General features: G+C 34.2%; 1 protein-coding gene across 2 annotated transcripts in view; it reads right to left on the bottom strand.

Moving 5' to 3' along the window:
* Positions 1–273: 273 nt before the first annotated feature.
* RB1CC1 (RB1 inducible coiled-coil 1) overlaps positions 274–21,564 on the bottom strand; it is a 65,636-nt gene continuing 44,345 nt past the window's right edge. Inside the window, exons 15-24 of one of the 2 annotated variants that reach the window (XM_058831139.1) lie at positions 17,354–19,269; positions 13,525–13,684; positions 11,226–11,334; positions 10,865–11,105; positions 9,240–9,291; positions 8,133–8,180; positions 5,104–5,162; positions 3,221–3,348; positions 1,616–1,686; positions 274–1,260 (exon numbers count right to left, since the gene is read on the bottom strand). In XM_058831139.1, coding sequence (XP_058687122.1) covers positions 1,183–1,260; positions 1,616–1,686; positions 3,221–3,348; positions 5,104–5,162; positions 8,133–8,180; positions 9,240–9,291; positions 10,865–11,105; positions 11,226–11,334; positions 13,525–13,684; positions 17,354–19,269 — 2,862 coding nt within the window. In that variant the 3' untranslated portion in view covers positions 274–1,182. Of the gene's footprint in view, positions 1,261–1,615; positions 1,687–3,211; positions 3,349–5,103; positions 5,163–8,132; positions 8,181–9,239; positions 9,292–10,864; positions 11,106–11,225; positions 11,335–13,524; positions 13,685–17,353; positions 19,270–21,564 lie in introns of both variants that reach the window. The other variant, XM_058831138.1, reaches the window with a different exon arrangement.

Raw genomic sequence — 21,564 nt, forward strand, 5'->3', positions numbered from 1 at the left:
AAGGCTACATTTAAAAAATGTAGGCAGTATAACTACTAAAAAAATGTCCTTTATCCATTTAATATGCTGACAAAATTAAAATTTCTGTCTACTTAAACTCATTTTTATGATTACATGGTAATTCTTGTAATTCCCAAATGATTTTGAAAATTACATCTCATAGAAAATTTGGGTACTCCTATGTAATGAAACCGCTGGAGAAATTGCAGAGAAGATGCAACAGATTAACATGAAATGAATATTAGAGATAGCATTTAAAAGGCACACAAATACTTCAAACACATACAGTTTCAAATCTTTATTGTTTTAAAATTCTACATGTCTTTTACAATTACAATAATTTGTTACTTAAATGACTCTTGTATGGTTAATGTACAATGAGTTTTTTCCTGAAACTCAACCATGAAATACAATTTCATCAATATGATTTTTCTAAATAGATTAATACAAGACTTCTGTTTTGCTGGGAAGAACAAGTGCTTCACCTTGAATAAACGGCACAGGTGTCTTCCCTTCAGAATCTGTGTGATCAATCCATCGAAAGTGCTTTTGAAGATTGCAGATCTAACTGTGACTGATTTTCCAAATCAGTCCATCAAATTACAAAGTTTTTTTTTTAACATTAAAGAGCATTTTCATGTAATGAAACAAGCTGCAGTAGTTATTTTTATTCATCTACTGAGGCAAACTCATGTTGAAGAAAAATTATATGATTATCTGCATGCAATGAACACCCTCTTTAAATAGTTGATGAATTTTACACATATAAAGAATCTGTTAAAGAGTGCAAGTACTTTGATAATGATTTCACAAAAGGACATATGCTGGTAATAATGGTAACTAACATTTAACATCTAAATACAAGCTAATGTATATTTAACAGGCAATTAACATGGCAAACAAACCATGTTTCATGTGGTTGCCCTTCGAGAAAATGAACTCATTTGGTCCACACTCTTAAAGTTATCTGGGTAAAAAAATTGAAGCAGTTAGGGCCAGAGTTTTTGATGAATTTCTTGTTCCTAAAATGTCACCTGTTAAAAAGTAAAAGCAGTACATCAATGACGTATCTTGTCACATGACCTCAGTATAAAAAGATGGCCTGGTACTTGGAGCGATGAACGAGCACTGAAGGACAAGTCAAAAAAGAATGGAGACAGAATGAACCAAAACTTTGTTGTGTTATACTTTCTTGTTCCATGGTACTGCTTTCACTCTGTAGAACTTTGTACCCAAAGGAACTTTGAATCTGTTTTGTGCCTACAAAAAAAGAAAAAAAAATTAAAACGTGGAATTATTCTGCTGATATCTGTATTTTTAAGCTCAAACTGATTCCTACTACTCAATATTCAGGAGTCACTCACAAGTCTGGCAAGGCTCTCGACAGTGTGGATGCAAACACCCAACCCACTGCTTGTTCAACTCTTCTGGCTCCCCTACCCTTGCTGACTCTAAAGTCAGTTCACTGACTCTAAAGACAAGCAGGAATAGCAGAACTCAGGACAATTTTCATCTAACTTCTTATGCAGAGAGAATTTGTCACAACTGTTAAAAACACTAAAATTTACTTTCTTCTCTATTAATCACAGATGATTTCTCATTACTATTTTCTTACCTTTTTTGCCTGGCAATATTCCTTTTCCATCACTTTTCCTAGCACCCAAGGTCGCCTAGATGCACCGGACGCTAAAGAGAAAATATATTTAAGACTTTGGATAATGAACTACAGGTACCAGGATATTACATGATATTTTCATTAAAAGCAGAATTTTTTTGAAAAAAACTCAGTTTAAATAAATGAACAAACACTAAGTAAGGTCAGGTTTAACTGCAACATTTTGGTGCCCCTTAGTACAATAATTTGCAGTACCTAGGCCAACACCAATTTTAACCTATCACAAATACAGCTAGTGTTCTGAATTTCATTTTCCCTGCTCCCCCGTTGCAGGAATAGAATCAAGACATGGTTTCCTGAAGCAGTGAGACAGAGACAAATGTGTCCCTGAGGCAATTGGTAAGTCTTGGTGTTTGTTTTATGTGCAGTTTTCTCCAATTAGAGATTAACTCTGTTCAGGAATTGGTCAGGAGCAGAGCAAGCTAAGTCCATTTGAAAACAGGTAAGTGAATTAGGTACTCACAGTAACATACAAACTGACATGGCTTTTATATATGTAAAAACCCAGTATTTCACACAGCTATGTATGCTATAATAATAATACAGTAATGCCATAGTTCAGAATACATTACATCTGGAAGTAAGACAGGCATTTTTTCCTTATGTTTCACAGATGACACATGGCACAGATCCTTCAACAAATTCAGAATCCAGTTAGGGCTTAGAGGTCTTCTCAAGACAATTATTCAAGATCTATCATCTTTCACTGTAACTGCAATCTACAGTGAGTCTGCTCAGGGAAATTATTTGACAGCTTGTGACATGCAATAACATAGAAATTTTCACTGATAAGTTGGAATTAATACAGATTTTCTTTTGATGAATATTCTTAAATGTTTTTACAAAGTTTGGAACACAGGTGGGTTTGCAAAAAAACCATGATTGTTTAAAGACATTTCCATGAATCCATTTCATGTAGCTCATGGTTTAGTGCAAAGCATTTTTATTTTTCCTCATTTAAAAAGATTTCAATTAAGCCAAGTTTAGATAGCTGTCAAAAAAAAAGCCAATAAAAAGCCTTGAAAATTATGGAAGAAAAAAAGTAAATGTGCCATCAACTTGAACATAAACAAAGAAATACAGATAGTCTTCTCTAAAAATTTATAACAGATACCATTTTAATTTGGTGGAAAAATGATGAACAAAAATATTGCTTGCAAATTCACATATACTGTTGTCTACATTTTTTTATTTATTATTCATGCTGAGTAGTTAAAGCAGGCTGATGGAAATGTTAACATACTCTGTGTGTGTATCAAATTGGCATATTCTCCTTTTTTTTTTTTTTTAAAGCTTACTTTGAAGATTTTTCCCCAGTTTTCCAAGATATCAACATCTATATAAATTTTTAATTAAAAATGTTCTGCCTTGAAAAATATTTTGAACCAGAACAAGTAGCAAAAGCTACAAAGATAGCTGACAACTATTACATGCCTCTCGTATTTATCACATACATATAAAAATCATTCACTGTTAGAAAGTTAAGAGTTTCAGTTGTAAGTTGAGATAATAATTAGAAAAAAATCTGACACTTACCACACTCACCTGGTTTGAGATCCAATGCAGCAAGGGACTCTGAGTGCAAGAAATATAAGGTTGGACTGACAGTAAACAACACATAGTTGTCATGCCTTTCATCCAAGATAATGAGAACCAAATCGCCAACCTGAAAACTGGGAGAAAAAATAAAACCACAGAACTTAACTAAAAAAAGCACAGAAGCTTAAAACTACAATAATTACACTACATTTTTCCCCCCATGCATTTCATGAGACAGACTAAACTGAACAGCAGCGGACACTTCCACTTGCTACACCGACTCATATACATTTCCTATTTTCTGAAGTCAACAAAAACAGGCTATCTTTAAAAAGTATTTTTGAATGTACACCCATCAGCTCAAATGATTTTTCTCAAAAGAACTGTCAGTTTTGCTTTAAAATATAATTAGAAGTACCTAATTAAATCCTAATGTTTCAATTTTGTATTATTTTTATTCACCAGTACTTAAGGGAACCATCACTGTAGTGGTTTTACAAGCATTCTTTTGTTCTTTTAAACTGAAGCAAATTTGAACACAGAAAAATACAGCACAAACACTTATGCATCTTTCAATCTTAAAATTGTAAGCACGAAAGACAAAGAAGGGATGAAGAGTTCATCTGTGACCAAATGATGAAAAGCCAAAGAAACATGTGGTGACTGTAGGGAAAAAGTTTTAACAACTCTACTTCTTCCTGACACCAAGGTAACATGAGAAGCCAACAAGTTCTCATGTGAAGTTACAGTAACAGAATTCAAAGAACAACTTCTGTCTCCAAACTTCTTGCTCCACAGTGTGAAGTGTAGCAAGTAAATTATTTACCCATTAATGAAATGAAGTCTAAAATAGCTACAAATTAAGCATTAGATCGTGAGGGAGTCTAAGAATAAATATTACTACTCCTCTGGGAATTGCAAAGGAAAGTGAAAAACTTCTCCATAGAAGGAGACTACGGATACACAGTCAGTCAATTGAGTAAATCTAGAGAAATTTAGGTCATCATCTTTAAAGTTCATTTTTGAATTAAATAAACAATACTCCAAGCTTTTCTGGACTCCGAGCCTGGACTTACTATGAAGACAGGCTACATTGACTTAATAACATCTCTACTGGACAGACAAATTCTTCTTTCATACCATTTTCCTCCTCAAAAACTACCAAGACACTTGTGACAGTTTTCAGATGCTAGAGGGAAAAAAAAGATCATTCACCTGCTGATCTTGTTACAGCAAAAATTGAAAACCGGTGTAATTCAGAAAACATTAACAGAAAAGTCTGGGCAGGTTTTCTTTCTCAAAAGATTTTTTTATATTACTCAAGTAATTTATAAGCCTACTATTAATTAAGAAGTTGTCTGTAGCTTTCACGTTTTACAAGAATACTTCTTCTTCCAGCAACAATTCTACATGCAGCTGCTAATAGATTGACAATACCTAACAAAATGTTTGAGATAATTTTATTTAATTCCGTTAGAGTAAGAGAAGAACTCTGAAGACATCAGGAAGGTAAGACTTTTCTTGAAATATAGTACAGCACTATGCATATTCAGGATGAACAGATTTCCTTTTTCTTAGCATGACTTCAAGGTTACAGATAAACAAAGAAGTAATCTAATAGCCTTGGAGAATTCTAAAATCCCATGAAGTACAGAATTCAAGAAAGTCACTGACACAGAATTCAAAAAGACCATTTTACTGTTTGTAAAGAGGTTCTATAAAATCTGATTTATGCTCAACTGGGTTTGTTCAATAGCTGATGGCTAAATTATAGTGATCTATGCATCTTTTCACCACAGAGCAAGAACAGAAGAACTGTGACATTAACTACACACTTATTTTATTGAAAGCATATCCATCTGTTTATATGAAAATTAACATGTACTTACTCTCTAATTGCTATTTTTTCAGAATGTCTTGACGATACTGACGACATGCTTTGGGACATCTATAAAAAAAGAGAAAAACTATAAAGTACTGGCAAGCTATGATGAAATGTACATTGCATGTAAGAATACAGCAAGAAGATTTTTCATTGACTTCAAACAGTGCCTAGTCTTGCAGATTTTATATTCACTCAGAAAAAACACCACTTTTATCATCCTGTTCTGTAGTGGGTTTGGTTGGTTGTGATTTGATTTTGATTCTTGTACTTTTTTTTTTTAATAGCTACCTTTGATTATAAAAGTTCCTGCATAACTAACTTCTCCCTCATTATTTAAAATTAGGAAGGGCTTCTCATATTCGTGCCAGTGAAGATTTATTCTGGGCATACACAAGACCTATGATAAAACTGTCCATTCCAACAGAGAAGTTACTAGGCTGATGAGAGAACACCACAGATTAAACATGTTTATTGCAATTCAACTCCAGATGTTGAGCTCAACATAGTCTCTCAGTTTTTCTATGAACTGGCACAAAATGTAAAGTTTATTGTAATCAATAGGGCAGCATTCCCTGGAACAAAACTGGAGTCAGATTTACTAAGACCACACAAAGGTTAAATTCTGTAAGGTTTTGGACATAAGGATTATCTCCTATATGTATATTTGCCATTAATTCTGTTTAAATTAATGTAATACTGACACATGAACCAACTTCAATAGGACAAAAAAGACTTAAATATAAGTGCACACAAAGTTTCTACAATAACTGTGATAACAAGAAATGACAGTGGGTAATTAATGCTACTTCTATATCCAAAGGAATACCTATCCCACATGCAGGAAGTAGCTGGAGAAGCTGTTCAGATGCAAATGTATCAGTTCCACTATCATCTGGTAACATCCTTACAAAAGACAATTCATAACTGCTCCACAGAAACTCTGACTAGAGGTCCTGCAGATTTTCCATCCATTCCTACTTCCTGAACCACTTATACATGCTATTCAAATCTAGATTGCTCACACTTGAAGTTTAACATGTGATTTTTCAGCTGTAACTCAAATATTGTTCCCAACAGCGAATTTCCTTACTATTGTTAATCTTGCCCCCTGCCTTCCACTGAGGCAGTACCATCCTCTGTCCTTGTATGAGCTTGAAACCTATTCACGGCTCATTTTCTTTATTTCTTCAAAGAATGGGTCCAAATTGAATGCAGTATGTCACAGAAAGTTCTCAAATTCTGATGACATTTTCAGCAGTTTCCTTTAAAGGATTCAACTTTTTGTTTGTTTTTTCAGAGGCTATCTTTCCTTCTTAAATAGTTGCAGCTAGCATGAAATTTATCAAATTTGCTTAGACTGTTCACAAAAGTGCTTGAGAGTTCTCCTCTGATACACAGATCTGATATTTTCTTGCTATTTTTTAAAACTGGAACAAGTGTTATATGAGAACACAAAGTATCTTGATTTCTGTATTTTTGCTTAATTTCTAACTTCAATAAAAACAGTACAAATTAGCATGTTTAGAATAATATTAAAACCTAGTAACGAATGTTTTAGGAGTACAATTGTAACAGCCTTTATAGAGAAAAAATGGTTTCCTTTCTCAGTAATTCATTTACTTTAACAAAAATCCTGCAATAACATTCTAAGTATTAAAAGGAGTTCCTTTTTGTTCCTTGCAGAAGTAACCCACAAGTCCTTCTTCAAAAGCCAGTGACCTATGAAGATTTTCCTATTCACACAGAATGCCTTCTAAGTTCCTTAAGTATCTCAACAGAAATAAATATTGGTATTTAATGTTAGCGTTGATGTATATTTAAATTTTAGAAGTGCATTTAAAAGAGGGGGAGAGGGAAAGAAGGATGAAGAGACAAGTAACAAACTTACTTACTTACTATGTAAAACTTATTTTATAAGTAAGGAGTTGAAAAGATATGAAGTTCCTATGTCCATTTAGAAACCTAATTTGAATCACTTTAGAGAGCAATGAACTGCTAATTTCTCCTACATGGCTTTGTATTAATCATAACAAGAATAATCCTCTATTTATCTTGTACACAGTGTTTCTTCAATTTTATTTTCCTCTAATACAACAAGAGATCAAGAGTTTGATTCAGGAAATTCACAGAGCAGTTTAGAAAATTGTCCAGGTCTGTTTTAAGTTTTATTGTAAAAACTACACTTAAATAAATTCTGTGTACTTCACCAGCATTATAAATTAAAAATAATCCTTTAAAAATGATAATTTTTAATGTCTTGCAATCCTTTCTTACACCTGATATGAACATAGCTTCTCATCACACAGATATCAGTTCCTACTAAACTCCTAGGTATCACCTTGTCACTTAAAGAAAGTATGATCTCCATGGCCAGTCCAACCAAAGGATAAGCCCGTTTCCTATATACACAGGAATTTTTTTAAGACTTAAAATTGAGACCTGCTAGCAAGGATAAAGTGGGAATAAATAAAAGAAAATTTATAGTACAGGACACAAGGATTCTTTGTCACTAAGTTATTTTTCCTTCCATAGGCATTTATTGCATTTGAGCATTTCATATGGTGGCTGCCTGCATTTCCAGCTGGTGGGCAAAATTACAGTTTCACACCTTACAAAGCTGGCAGGTGCAGTTTTCCCAAAACAATCTGTAACTTACTGTTAACACTCCCAATTGTGATTAAAGTACAGGCATATTTATATTCTTGTAAACTGGCCTCCAACCTACTGCTGCTGCAAACTGAGTCATGGTGCCCTGGAAATTAATACCCCCTCACCCCAGCTCTGGATGGTCTGTGTTCTTTGGGAAGAAGTCACTCTCCTGTCCTGTGAATGTTTTTCCATGAGAAGACTAAGCTCAGGTACCTCTGCAAGGCTATCAGGTTACCTATTTACTACTCGCCTTAGCACTTAAAATATTTTTTAAATTAATATAAAAATTAATATAAAAAATTGTTAGATTTTAACAAATTTAACATTTTCAAGCTCTTCTTATTTTTTCATGCGTCTTAAAAAATGGATTGAACAAATACTTACCAATCTCTGATTTAATCTCTTATTTTCCTCTTCTTTCAACTGCAAAGTCTGAAAGAAAATCTTAATCTGATTAACTGGATAATATATACAATACAAAAATTTTTTAAGAAGTTCTGATATGACTAGAGCCCAACTACTTGTACAATACCGCTAAAACAATTATCAAAGCATCTTTTGAACAAGACATGCACAAAAACCCTTGAAGTCTAGTAATGATCTTAGTGCTCCAAACCCCGCTGCTAAGATTTTACCTCCATACTCATACTTTTTCTTTCCATTAGAAAAACATGTCAATGATGGAACAACAAAAGAAATATAATATATTACTAGGTTATAGTTTCTACCCATGACAAATCCTTTGTAAACAGATGACAGAAAAAAAAACATGTATGTGCTTATAGTCAGAAACATCTAGGCAGTTGCATCATACAGTGTCACAACCCCTTAACAGAAAGCATTTCTGTTCTTTATTTGGTCCCAAAGTTTAGCCCATGTGATCCTAAAAAGCTGGAAGGTAACAACACCCTTTTTTCTTTATAAAAAAAGTCAACTTTAAAAAGACAACTGAGATGAAATTAGATATGACAGGATACTTAAAAATTACTAGAATCTGGAATACTCCAGTGTAACCACCAGGGGTTAATCTCACATTTTACCAAGAATACAAGGTAAATGGCTAATTTCTCTATGAGGAGAAATTACCCATTTTCATGAGAAACTGGTAAATCCATCTTAAATCCTGTTCAGCTGTTTTGTATGCCTTAATTAGAAAAATACTTTTTTTGGTAACTTTTCTTTCTACAGAAATTCTCTGGATCAATGATCTGTCACTCCTAAGAAGAAGTATTACACCTGAGCCACTCATACTAAAGCCTACATAAACGTAACAAAGATAGGCCAACAGTAATGTTTTAATAGTTATTTTGAATTTCTTTAGTGAATTACAGTGATCCAAGAGTACAATGGAAAAACATTCCCTGAAATAATATTTATAATCCTTGCAGACACTATATAGCATCAGAGCATATAACTGACCACAGCACAGTTTCACATGTACATATTTTTGAGTACTTAGTTAACACATAACCTCACAAACAATCTACTCACTCTTTCTAACAACATTATCCTCTGCTTTTCTTCGGACATATGAAGATTTTCACTAAAAGAGAAAGAAAATGGAGAGGTTAAAAACTAACTTTTTTTAATAATCAAAAATTGTTTTTTCTACACCTACCTGCCATCTTTACTCAGTGAAGAATGTTATATATTTGCTAGCACAGAGGAAACAGCATAGAAAGACACATTAGGAATTGGCATTGGTATTTCTGGCTGGTGTTTTGGATTTTTTTTGTCCCTTTTCTTTAAACCAAGGAGGTTTTTTGTTGCAACAAGACAGTGAATTTTGAGCACTGATTAATTTAGCAAGCTACATGGGGGCATTTCTTGGTATTTTACATGGTTTTCAAGACAGCAGGATGAAAGATACAGCCCCACATGCTTTGACAGTTAACCCCTGATACTGCAATTCAGCTCTCTTATGTCCCACAGCTCAAAGGCTACTGGAGAGTAGTCTGAAGTGCCCTCTCTGGTAGACACTTAATGTGAACACTCTAGTTGTTGCCATTCATCTGTGGGATAAACTGAGCACTGGGGCATGATAAAATAATACTAACATCCCAAGTAATTTCTTAAGAAAATAAACAGTAATTCCTAAAGCAGTTATAATGTACTTTAAAAGCAGTTTAATAGAGAAGAAACAATGTGTTTTCTAGTTCAAACTGATTTGGTTGAGAAAATTGACAAGTTTTGGGATGAAACATGCTATAAATTCAATCAAAATACTTAGCAAATAAAACAGATTATAATTAAACCACAGTAATCATTATTTCATTTCACTTAAAAGGCTGTTTAGCTCTCATGCAATAGGAAGCAGTCAACAGAAACCTGTAAAAGTTTCTGTCTAATCATACACTGAGCCACAATTTCTTTGTTCACAAACTCAGCTTATTTTTTTTTGTACATCTCTTTTGAGAGTGCAGGACTAGAATGATTACTATAAGAAACAGCTCTTTTTCTAAAGATAGGGTACTTCATTGTTTTATTATCAGTGCAAGCTTAGTATGGCAAGGACAAACTGTTTTCATCTTCACTTCCATCAAGCTGTTTAGTGCTCTGGGTATGTGATTCTGGGATAGGCAGCATCGGTTGAGATGGACACTGACTAAAGCAAATGTAAGTACATCTGACAATTCTGCTTTTGTTCCTCTGGTAAAAACCTTGCTCCTCTTGTTGGTTCTCAGTCAGGTTTCTTACTTCTGTGAAAGGTGTGGAGGAAAAGCCTGGGGTTCTTTAAAATGCTAGTGGCATGAGAGACCGTTCAAAAGGTGTGTCAGTAATATGCAGCCTCCCAGCTCATTCACCATTACAGTTTTCCTTCTGTTTGACTTTCATTTTGTATACTTAGGTATGTTCTTTTATGTCATGATTGTGGGGTCAAGTTTCACCTTGAAGCTGCATACTTCAAAGTCATCAAACCCATTCATTCCTAATGATTGTGACACCACAATTGTATACACATGTATATTTAAAAGAGTATTTTCAGGAAGAGCAAAGGCAGGAGAAGAGTTAAACATGCTCATCTGTACCTCACACCACCCAAGAGCATGCATTTCCAGAATTAGAGCATGCTTTGTGTATTTCTAGTCTAAGAAAGTCTAAGGCCCCATACTTACTGCACAGCCATCATACTGGTTTCCATTGTGGAGTCCATTCTCCCCTCAGCCCCAAAGTCAGCAACTAATCTGTCTGTGTCAGTGGGCACATCAGCTGCACAGGCTCCACAAACTTCTGACGCTGCTGCTAAGTAGGTTGATGGAGAAAAATTACTACTTCTTAGTTTATTCACTTCTTCTTCAAGCTTCTTCTTCTCTTCAAGTAAGCGAGCTCGATCTTCAGAAAGTGTTTCAATCAAATCTGTGACACAAATAAACAGAATTTCTTTGAATTACAGCAGCACTAAGAATCAAAACCAATCTGCAAAGAATGGAATAGTCCTATTAGAAAAGATGAATACTTCTTCAGAACTCTGCTTACCCTTATCTTTTTCTTGCTGCTGTGTAAGCACTTTTAATTTGTCACTAAGATCATTAATTATGTTTTCTTTTTTCATTTTCTCTCTTGCCAGAACAGTGTTAAAGTTGGTCTGAAAACAGAAAGGAAGTATTACTGAAATAAAGAATGTACTGTAAAAAAGTAATTCAAAATAGGACAAAAGAAAACATGCATTTCCGTTTTCTACATTGTAATTAAACAAGAAATGAAAACTTTTTTACTTATTGCTTTGGTGAAGAGACAAAATGCCTGTACATTTCATTATGTTCATCTGTAAATTTTTTTTGTAATTAATTTCATTTTCAACCCACTCATTCCCTCAAGCCTGATACATACAAGTAGTAAAATATTAAAGAAATAATTAGAAAAAGTAATAAGTTGTTTTTTCTTTAAATATACTACTTTATATTCCAGTTAATGTAAAATAGTTGAATGTTCTGTATTTAAAACAGTTACTTGAAGGGTTCAAATTATTAAGATACAGCTGAACTGCATCCAGATATGTTACATACAATGAAAAAGAAAAATACCATTATCAATACACTATAAACTGAATTAAAAATATATTTCAAGTCATGCATTAATTCTTCAGTTAATTATTGCGAAAGATACACAGGAATCCTAGTTAATAGCTTGAATAGGTGAGCATAAAAAGAGGTCTCAGTACCAGACAAATCTTTCCACTTCCTCAATCCTTCTACTGACCATTGTGCCCTTTTACTCTTAAGAGTGCTGCTGAAGAGACAGACAAAACCTACCAACAACCATCTATTAAAAGGATATTTCATATTAATTTTAATTTTTCTGTGAATCTGAAGATTGTCTTGATATACAATCATATACAATGATATGCCTATCAACTCTCAGTCTTAAAATGCAAACTATTTGGTGAGCTACACACCTTACATAGGGCACAGCAGCCTTTGTTATATGTCTGCATAACAAAACTCTCTCACCACAAGCATAAGTGACACCTCAAAGGAAACTTCACAGAGGAAAGAAAACAACCCAAAAAAGACAAAGGCAAGGCTAAATACCCAAAATATTCAGTAATCATCAGAGCCAGTGAAGTAAACTGTCAGCACTGACTGATACACCATTTTTCTGGGTTTTGGGTATTTGTTTGCTTTGGTTGGAGTTTTTTTTTGGGAGGCAGACAGGTTGTTTGTTGTTTTTTATAAAAGTTCCAGCTTTCCCTGGAATTTGCTGTCAACGCCTCAGAAACTTCCCTTCCATGCTTTGCTGCAAAAATTAGGAATACTATTAGATAATGAGGAAAATGGAATACTAAGGAATACATAAGGAATACAGTGGTTGAAAAATAAATCTAATGATTACCAATATAGGAAAAATTTCCTATTAGATTTACTAACTTCAGTATTAATGCTTGCAGCCCAATTGCAATAATACTCTCTTCTTTATAGCCATCTGCAATTTTGTGTTCCCTGCACCAAGTGATTCATAGCATTCATTCACCAAGCTGGCTGATCACCACCCTTGTCTCTTTGTCCTTATTTGATCCTGCCATGGCTACAGTAAGAAGTGCTTAAAACAGAAAATCCTTTCTTGGTGTTTAAATGCAACAAAGCTGCAGATAATAGCTATTACTAACAGAGATTTAAGAACTCGAGACTCATCTACAGAAACTAAGAGGCTCAAGATGTTTTGAAAGGAAAAAATATATGGATACAGATGTAAAATATTAATCCAGTGCAATGTGAGTTTTTTATCAAGATAAGAAGTACACAGAGGTTTCAAGTTTACTATGTAAAATGAAACATACTTTGTTTGAACCTTAAAATGCAATATATGTCTAATCTTTGAACCTCAAAACATCACCAGCCCATGGTAATAAACTTTAAAAGCTGGTAAACAGCAATGTAAATCAATTAGTATTTCAAATAATTAATTTAGTGTTGTCCACAAATTTTGTAATACTTGGTATCTTTCTGCAGTTAAAGAGATGAACGAATATAAATTCCATGCACTTGAGCAAAAGAAGTCACAAAAACTGAATCTGGACTGCCAGTTGTTCGGTAATTGGTTTGGCCTTTTGTTTCTTTTTCCAGTAGGGCTTTTTTTTTGTTTCTTTGTTTTGTTCTTTTTAATGCTTAAATGTTTGATTCCACTAACACATCATATCCTGGTTTCAGATAATCACACAAGTTTAGAATGTGGAAGTGTTAGAGAGCACAGGAGAAAACCATACTCTAACTTCAAAGCAGCGAAAGAACACAATTGTCATGGGAGCAAAAATAATTAAAAAAAAAATCATCCTTACCTGCTGCTCTGCAGTGAGAGATGTTCTGATGTTCTGCATTTCTTCATTCTTTCTTTTCTCTTGTTCTTCAAGTTGCTCTAAGAACTTCATTTTTTCTTCCTGAAGCTTCTCCTGAAGTTCAGCGACTAAGTTTGACTCAGCAGATGATTCAGCAGGAGGACTTAAAAGAAAATGTTCAGGCTTTAAATGTGCAGCATATACCAAGCCCCACAAGATATGAAATAAGCACACACCAAAAAAAGTCAGCTGTTCATTTTGAGACATTATTTCTGAAACATTTTATAAATACTATATTACAAATAAGCCATTACTAACTTTGATTCTACTTTTTCTTCATAAGCATCTCACCGATTCTTACTCTTGGGCATTCTGTGTTTTTAGTGTAGTACGCTGGATGTAACTTTGAAGTTTTGTTGTGGGGGAGGACTTTTGTTTATAATTTTACTAATGTAACAGAAGGTATTGAAAGTTGTAAAAAGAATAAACAACTATCAGCTTCACAAAGATACTTAGTATATCAAAATACAAAGCCTTCAGAAAGGCTTTGACATAAGGAAAACAATTCAGCAGTAAATCTGATGCTGAGGAATCCAGATGTGAAATTCAAAACTCGGGACTGCAGAATCTGGAGGACAGCAGTAGTGATCATAAAGGAAGGAAACTGTCACTAGTCACAAAGGCAGGAAGGATAATGACCTAAAATGGTTTTTGAAACAATGTTACATAGGCCAAGTATTTTTCACTACTGAAGCAAAAGCTAACTACACTCTTCTGTGTTTTGGCTTGAGAACCCCCCTGAAGAACTTAAAAATAGAGAAACCCCTTTGTTGGGCAACAACTGTAAAAAGTTGCATTATTTTCAATTTCCACTATTCATCTGCACCAGAATCATATTTAAACCATATTGCTATTAAAATTAATCATATTTAAACCCAAAGCTCTTAGCTGAACTAAACCAAAGCAGGAATCATCTGCCCCTCAGATGGATTGCCTGGACTACTGTTTGCAAATGACAGCCAAGTAAAGGATATTTCTGTTCTGCAAAGGATGCTAGCACATTACCAGTTTTCATACCTCATTACTGTACCAGGAAGTAGGTTTAAATATTTAATCCAGAAAGGTCTTAACTACAACAACAGTGAAAATGCCCAACTGTATTGTTTTCAAGATACCAAAAGCACATATCTTCAGACTGGGGTTTCTTTGCAAGCAAACACTTGCACTGCTCTAAGATGACAAAGGATGTACTTAACAATACTGCTACTGATCTACCACATGGGCATATACTGAATATACGAATTATTATGCAGCAACTAAGCACTCAAAAAGCCCATAAGAAGCTTTAAATAAAATTTAAATTAAAAATTTTAAATTAAATTAACTTTAAATAAAAAAAAACTAACTGAAGTTTTTGGAGTGGCTAAACAACCTCTGACATTCTAGAAGTCAGAAGTAAAATAAGCAGAGAAAAGAAAGTCATGAAACACTCAAGCAAATCTTTTTTTGTGCCACTGTGAAAATATTTTTGTGATAGATTAAATTTCCATTTACTTCTAAATGAAGCTTAGCTAAGAGAGAGAGGACGTGGTCTGTGAAGAAGCTTCACTACTTATGGTGGTCTGACAGAAGTGGCTGGACAATACCAGTGGCTGGAAGATACCAAAGCAAGTAATTCCATCTTCAAAGCAGTTAGGATTCCTATCCTACATTTTTTTTGTTCTTTACAGTATTATAGGTATTTTAGCTAACCACAAAACTGTTTCAAAATGCTTAACAACAAATCATTAAAGATATTGTGGTTTTCTCTACTGTTTTACACTACTACATAGTGCAGAAAGAGTAAATGGAACTAGAAATGCCTTGCAGTTTTATCTTTCCTAATAAAAATTACTTGATTTTCTGACACATCAAACCATGTTAATTTTTATACTGTGGCAATGCATGGGTGGCAAACATTTCTTTGGTGCCTCTAAATATTTTTGTTCGTTTCCATGCAAGTTCAAAAATTAAATTCCTGACACCACTGCAATACTCAGGTCAAATTTAACAATCCCTCTCTCTGTCTCTACCTTCTGAATGGCAAATGTAACAATACTCTTGCAGAAAACAACAAACCTACAGTCACATGGCAAATAAAAGTTGTATTCTACCATTACAAGTTAACTGCTAAAGAATGAGTGAGGGTAACAGATCAACTTCAGTTACTAACAGCTTGGGGTTCGGGGAATTCAAAAATCAAACAACTAAATAGTGACTTTGAAATATCAGGACAGATTTACTTAACATACATGCCCTTCGGAGATAAAACACAGTATATCTTGATTCCTAGAGAAAAAAAAACCTAATACCAGAATAAAGGCATAAAAAGAAGCCTTAGGAGGCAAAATATATTTCTATGTCACACTAAAAATTAAATTACTTGACAGAATTTGTAAAAAACTAACAGAACTTCTCTAGATTAAAGCATATAATATTTCTTTGAAATACATTATCTGTTTTATCCAGTTTGGATAAGAATACACACAGCTGTGCACACAAGTTCAAATTTAAGTGTAGGTGGATTTTTAAAAAGTCTGATGACACAGCTACATCTTTTTCCTCTTGAGTCAAGTTCTTCAAATTTCTACAATGCATTAATACACAGAAAAGGAAAAGAATTCAGAATTTATCATTTTTCTTCTCATTTCACTGTAATTCATTAAAAGAATATTTTCTTCAATTTACATGGGCTGTTCTTAAGTTTCATTCTATCCCAATCTTAATTCAAAGAAGCAGTATTATCTTGATGCATTTCTTTATGCACTGACAAGCAAACACAGGCACTAACACAACATCACGTAATGATGGATTTGCTTGCATGTGAAACCCCTGAGGTAGCAGACAATTCCAATGAAGCAGATATTCCCATTTCCTTTGGACTATGCTATTGGACTCTGCATGACCTCCCTTCTCCTACCATTTTTTTTTTTTTTTTAACAGTACATTGATACTCAAAATTTAAAAAGCTAACTTAAGTTTGTACTCAATTTTTGCAGCATTTTTGCTTTTATGTCTATTATGTCCATTTTAGTGATCTTTTCCCATTCACACATTTGGTATAGTCTAATACCTGGGAAAAAAATTCCTCTAAGATATTTTACAAATAAGATCTAACTGCTGCATTGATTCACACTACAAGAACATAAATGATAAATGCTAGCATTTAAAAAAAAATACTGTTGCTAAGCCTTAGTCACATTGAAAAAGTCAACTATTTCCATTCTATAACAATACAATCTAGGCTGCTGGCAGACATTACACACTCCTAAATATGTAAGATATGAGAAGTCAGAAAGAATAATTCTATGCAATCTTGGCAAGGGAAAAATATATTTTTAAAATGGAAATCTCTGCAGAAATTAATGAAGAAAAATGGTGATGTTAGGATATTCTTTAAGATTATGTTGCACCTCTGTGTTTCATTATGAAGCTCAAACTGAAGACCCTAAAATACGTAGGTGGGGCTGCAAAAAATAATGAAAGTCCATCAAATCTGAATTTCAAGTAACTTGCTACTGTGGAAACACTCCTTCAACATGACTGAAACATAAAAACTTCACTGCTGTCTTGAAATAATCTTGTGCAACATATTTTACAATCTTTGAGATTAACTACAGACCTGGGAACATCACCACCTATAAAATGCAAGCAACCTGAAATGTGAATATAGAAACCAATACAGATAAACACTATTACAAAGACAACAATTTCAGTTACTGCACAGTGTGTCATGAATATACCATACTGATTAAAATACTAGGAAAACACAGTAACTTAATTCTTACAGTACCTCCGATTCACTTGCATCTCAAGTTGCTGTATTTTTTCCAAAAGCCCTTTTTCAGCAGCTTCCCTCTGCAATTCAAACTCTTTACAAGCAGTTTGTACTGCATCCTCTTTTTCACAATTAAGCTTCTGAATGAGCAACTGCCTGTCTTGTTCTTGGTTAGATACTAACAGTTCTTTCTCTTCCTTTAGCTTATGGATAATAGCTTCATATTTTTCCTGCTGCTCAGAGAGAGACAATTTTTCTGTTTTTTCCTTCTCTAGGGCACTCATTTCCAACTCTAACTTACTTTGCAGTTCTGTTATTTGCTCTGACAGCCTTTTTTCTGCCTCAGCAGTTTTTTGATGAAGAAGAGTTACTTTATTTAATTCAGTTCTAAGCAAATTTGATTCTGCTTCATGTATATTTACTAGCTCAGAAATACACCGATCCTTCTCAATTGTCATCAGAGTCCTTAGTTCTGATAAGCCCACTTGATATTCATCACTGCTGATTTGTATTTTATTGTTTAATTTATCTATCTCCTTTCTTAAGCTTTCAGTTTCCTTGTCAATCTGAGACTTTAAGGTCTCTTGTTGCTGGTTTCTGCTTTCTTCCAAAAGAAGCTTCATTTCATCAGTTTCTGCCTCTTTCAGGGCAAGCTCAACTTCTAGTTTGCACCTCAAATCAGACAGATCTGAAACCTTGAGCTGTAACTCTTCTACTTGTTGTTGTTTCTCTTGCATAACTACTTCATGAGATTCCTGCATTTGTTCAAGTCTATGCTGGTTCTCTTTTTTTAATTTATCCAAACAGTCCTTGTGCTCAGCTAGGACCTTCTCAAATTCCTGTAAATGCCTGGCTTGTAGGTTGCTTTCCAGTTCTTTTAAATGGCTTTGCTCCAAACTCTCAAGTTCTGCCCTCAGGAGTTGTAGTTTCTCGTTGTTTTCAACATGAAGCTTTTTCATGTCTTCAAGTACTATTTCACGTGACTGCCTCAGCTCCTTGATTTCAGAATTTTGTGTCTTCATTTGGCATTCCAATTCAAGTAATTTTTGGTCTTTTTCATTCTGAAGGCAAACTACGGCGTCTTTCTCATTCTTTACTATTGCAAATTCATCATTCTTATTCTGAAGAACTTCCTCAAGGCCTAACAGGTCACCTTTTAACTTTTTGATTTTCTTTTTATTTTCTTCCCCATCCTCCAATAATTTATTAATTTTAGTTTCATACTCACTTTTCAAAGACTGTAATTCATTTTGATGTTTATCATTCAGTGTTTTTTCAAGTGAAAGTTTTACCTTTTCAATTGTATTTACTATTTCTAAGGAAGTACATTTTAAGGAATTAGAAAAGTCACACTGTTCTCTTTGTACAAGTGTTCTGAAATGGCAGAGATCTTCCTTTATACCTCTTAAATGTACCTTTGAGTCTTGAGCAATAACCCTACACTTCTCCACGCAAACACTGAGAGAAGCATTTTCTACTGAAACATCCTTTACACAAGAACTTGTATCTTGCATACGTCTACTGTCTATTGCATTGATAACTGATGAATAAAGAGACTCCACCATCATCTCCGGGCTTTGTGGGTCACTTATTACATTAGGAGACACTGGATTTTCTTCTATTACAAATTCATTTACTGCTGACATGAAGTCAGATTCTGGACTCTCAGCTAGTGAATCCAAGTCTAATGATCCTTGCTTAAGAGCTTGCTCCAAGTTCGGATGGGCAATAGTTTCAAAATCGAATGTGTGAGCATCAATGCTGTCTGGAGACAATTCTTCTAATGGAGCTGGGGGACACACAGGAGGACACAGGGGACCCTGAAGACTGAGTGATGGAGGAGTTTTTGAAGAGGTAGCAATTGCGGTTCCTGTAGTACTTTCCATCCTTGGTGTGGTAGCAGATTGTGGCGATGCTTGACTATTGGAGGCCTACAAGTTATAAAACAGGAAATAAACACAAAGTGATAAGCAGAACTGTTAATATTAAAAATTAATTCAAAATCACCAGGCAAAACAAGTACTTCAAAAAATCATCTTTATTATTTATAACAATCTAAAATATGTACTACTAGAACTTAAGCAAAAATTGCACAAAGTCAAGGAGATCTTCCTCTAAGTTTCAGAAAAGCATCATGTGTAAACACAAATATAAAATGTTCACCTAGCCAAAAGTCCTACGTAGGGCATACCCAACTGTATCTTACCAGTCACAAATAGGCTTTGGTTCCTTACAGCCTACTTATTTCAGTTTTCCTAATAGTAATAGTTTTGTGACTAAAATATTTTCTTTCTATTATTGTCAATACTGCTATTAAAAACTCCTTTAATATCTTATGCTATTAACTATCATATACAAAAGGGACTATGGAAGCCCTAATACCAATGATATAGCTGTAGATTCTTAAGACAAAAATATAAACCTTAAGCTTCAGCAAGTGCAGGACACATCCCAGTGTAAGCCAAAAAGCAATGTATGGCCTCAGTATCCACCAAGGATGCTTTCCTGAAAAAGTTTGTAATAGAATGGATAGCAAAGTAATTTTTCCTAGGAAAATTACAGTGAAACACACACAGTTAAAATACAGCAGGCAAGTAGCTGTGACACACATAATTAAGGGGTATGCACACAATCATCAGGATCACAAACTGGAAAAGATGCTAAGTTTTCTGAACATATCAGTGCTCTGAAAGACCCCGGGTGTATTCTCCGTAACACCATAGCTCAACTATTACCTTGCTCTTCCATCCTTCATCACTAAGAACTTGTCTGATTTTATTCATCTAAGAAACAGGACAATCTTGAAAATAAATAGTTCCTGAAGAAAAACTCATGGGAATATTTCCAGTAGAAAATTCCTATAAGATGTTCAGTCTCAAAGTCCTGGAAATCTGGTGGTGCTCTTCTTCAAAAAGGCAACACTGCCTCCAGCTGATAATTCTGTGATCCTGCTCATGCCTCTTTCCCAAGGCATCCACACTGCCTCAACACACCTACAATGTGTGTCTGGTGTTCTTTACTATGTTAGCTACTATGGAAGAAACTTCTGCCATCCATTGCATTCAGCTACTTGACTGGCGACAACAGAGCTTGGTAATAAATGTTCAGCAATAGAACTCCAAAAATGCCAGAAGTGACAGACATTGATCTGCTGCTGTATAAATAGCCACTTTTTGCTTTCTTGATCTTGTACAAATGATTGTTACTCAAAAAGGGACCCCATCCTCCTGTGTAACAAGCAAATGTTCTTTTAATGGAGACACAGCATGTTTATCAATTCTATTAAGAATAGATAAGAAAGATAAGAATCTATTTCCAGTTTCAACACTTATCTATTTAGTAGAGTTGTACCTCAGCTCCCTTAGCTTTTGAGTATTTATGAATCTAAATCATACAATGACTTTTAAACATTTTGTAAAAAAACCTTGTGATCACTACATACAGAATATTGTATTTATGAAAAGTGAACAGGACATGAGACAAAAAAATGAAAAGGAAATGCTTCTTTTTAAATTATTTTGTTAGCCCAGGTTTAAGCATTTCCCTTGGATTTCACTTCAGCTTGCTGTTTATCTAAGAAACCTGACAAAAACAGATGTTGAAGGGTACTGTGTATGCTGATACATGCCTGGGTTCAAAGCATGCTTTAAGTGACAAACATCTACCATTAATAAACCAAAGATTTAACAAGAACAAAAACTAGCATTACAGATATCAAGCACACAATAAAAAAAACCACTTCAGAGACTTCGAATATGGGAAAGTCCTACAGAAATCCACATTCAAAAGAATGACAGTATCTAGACAGTATCTACTTCTGCAGAATCATTCTAGAAGGTAAAGATATAGCATAAAGAAGAAAAAAAAATTGCCACTGTGGAACAATAATGAACTTGGTTTCCTCATGACCTGCAGCTGTAACATACTACATGCCTCAGCAATGGCTGCTGTGAGCTGGCTGTCTAATGAGAGCACCAGATTACTCTTTAAAGAAGAGTTAAACCTCACAAACTTTAAACCTCGCAACTTTATGAAAATTTTGTTTACTGAGAAGCCTGTGCCTGGCGTCTAGTCTGTTCACAATCTACAGGCAGCAATGTATGCACATGTCATATACTAAGATTTGTAATGGCAAAGGAAGAGGAATCAAGAGCAAAAAATAAAAAACTACAGACAGAGAAGCAGAATTAATTTCTAAGTTCTCAGGTATTGCAGGATTATGTGCC

The sequence above is a fragment of the Poecile atricapillus genome, chromosome 2, assembly GCF_030490865.1.
Source record: "Poecile atricapillus isolate bPoeAtr1 chromosome 2, bPoeAtr1.hap1, whole genome shotgun sequence".
Taxonomy (NCBI): domain Eukaryota; kingdom Metazoa; phylum Chordata; class Aves; order Passeriformes; family Paridae; genus Poecile; species Poecile atricapillus.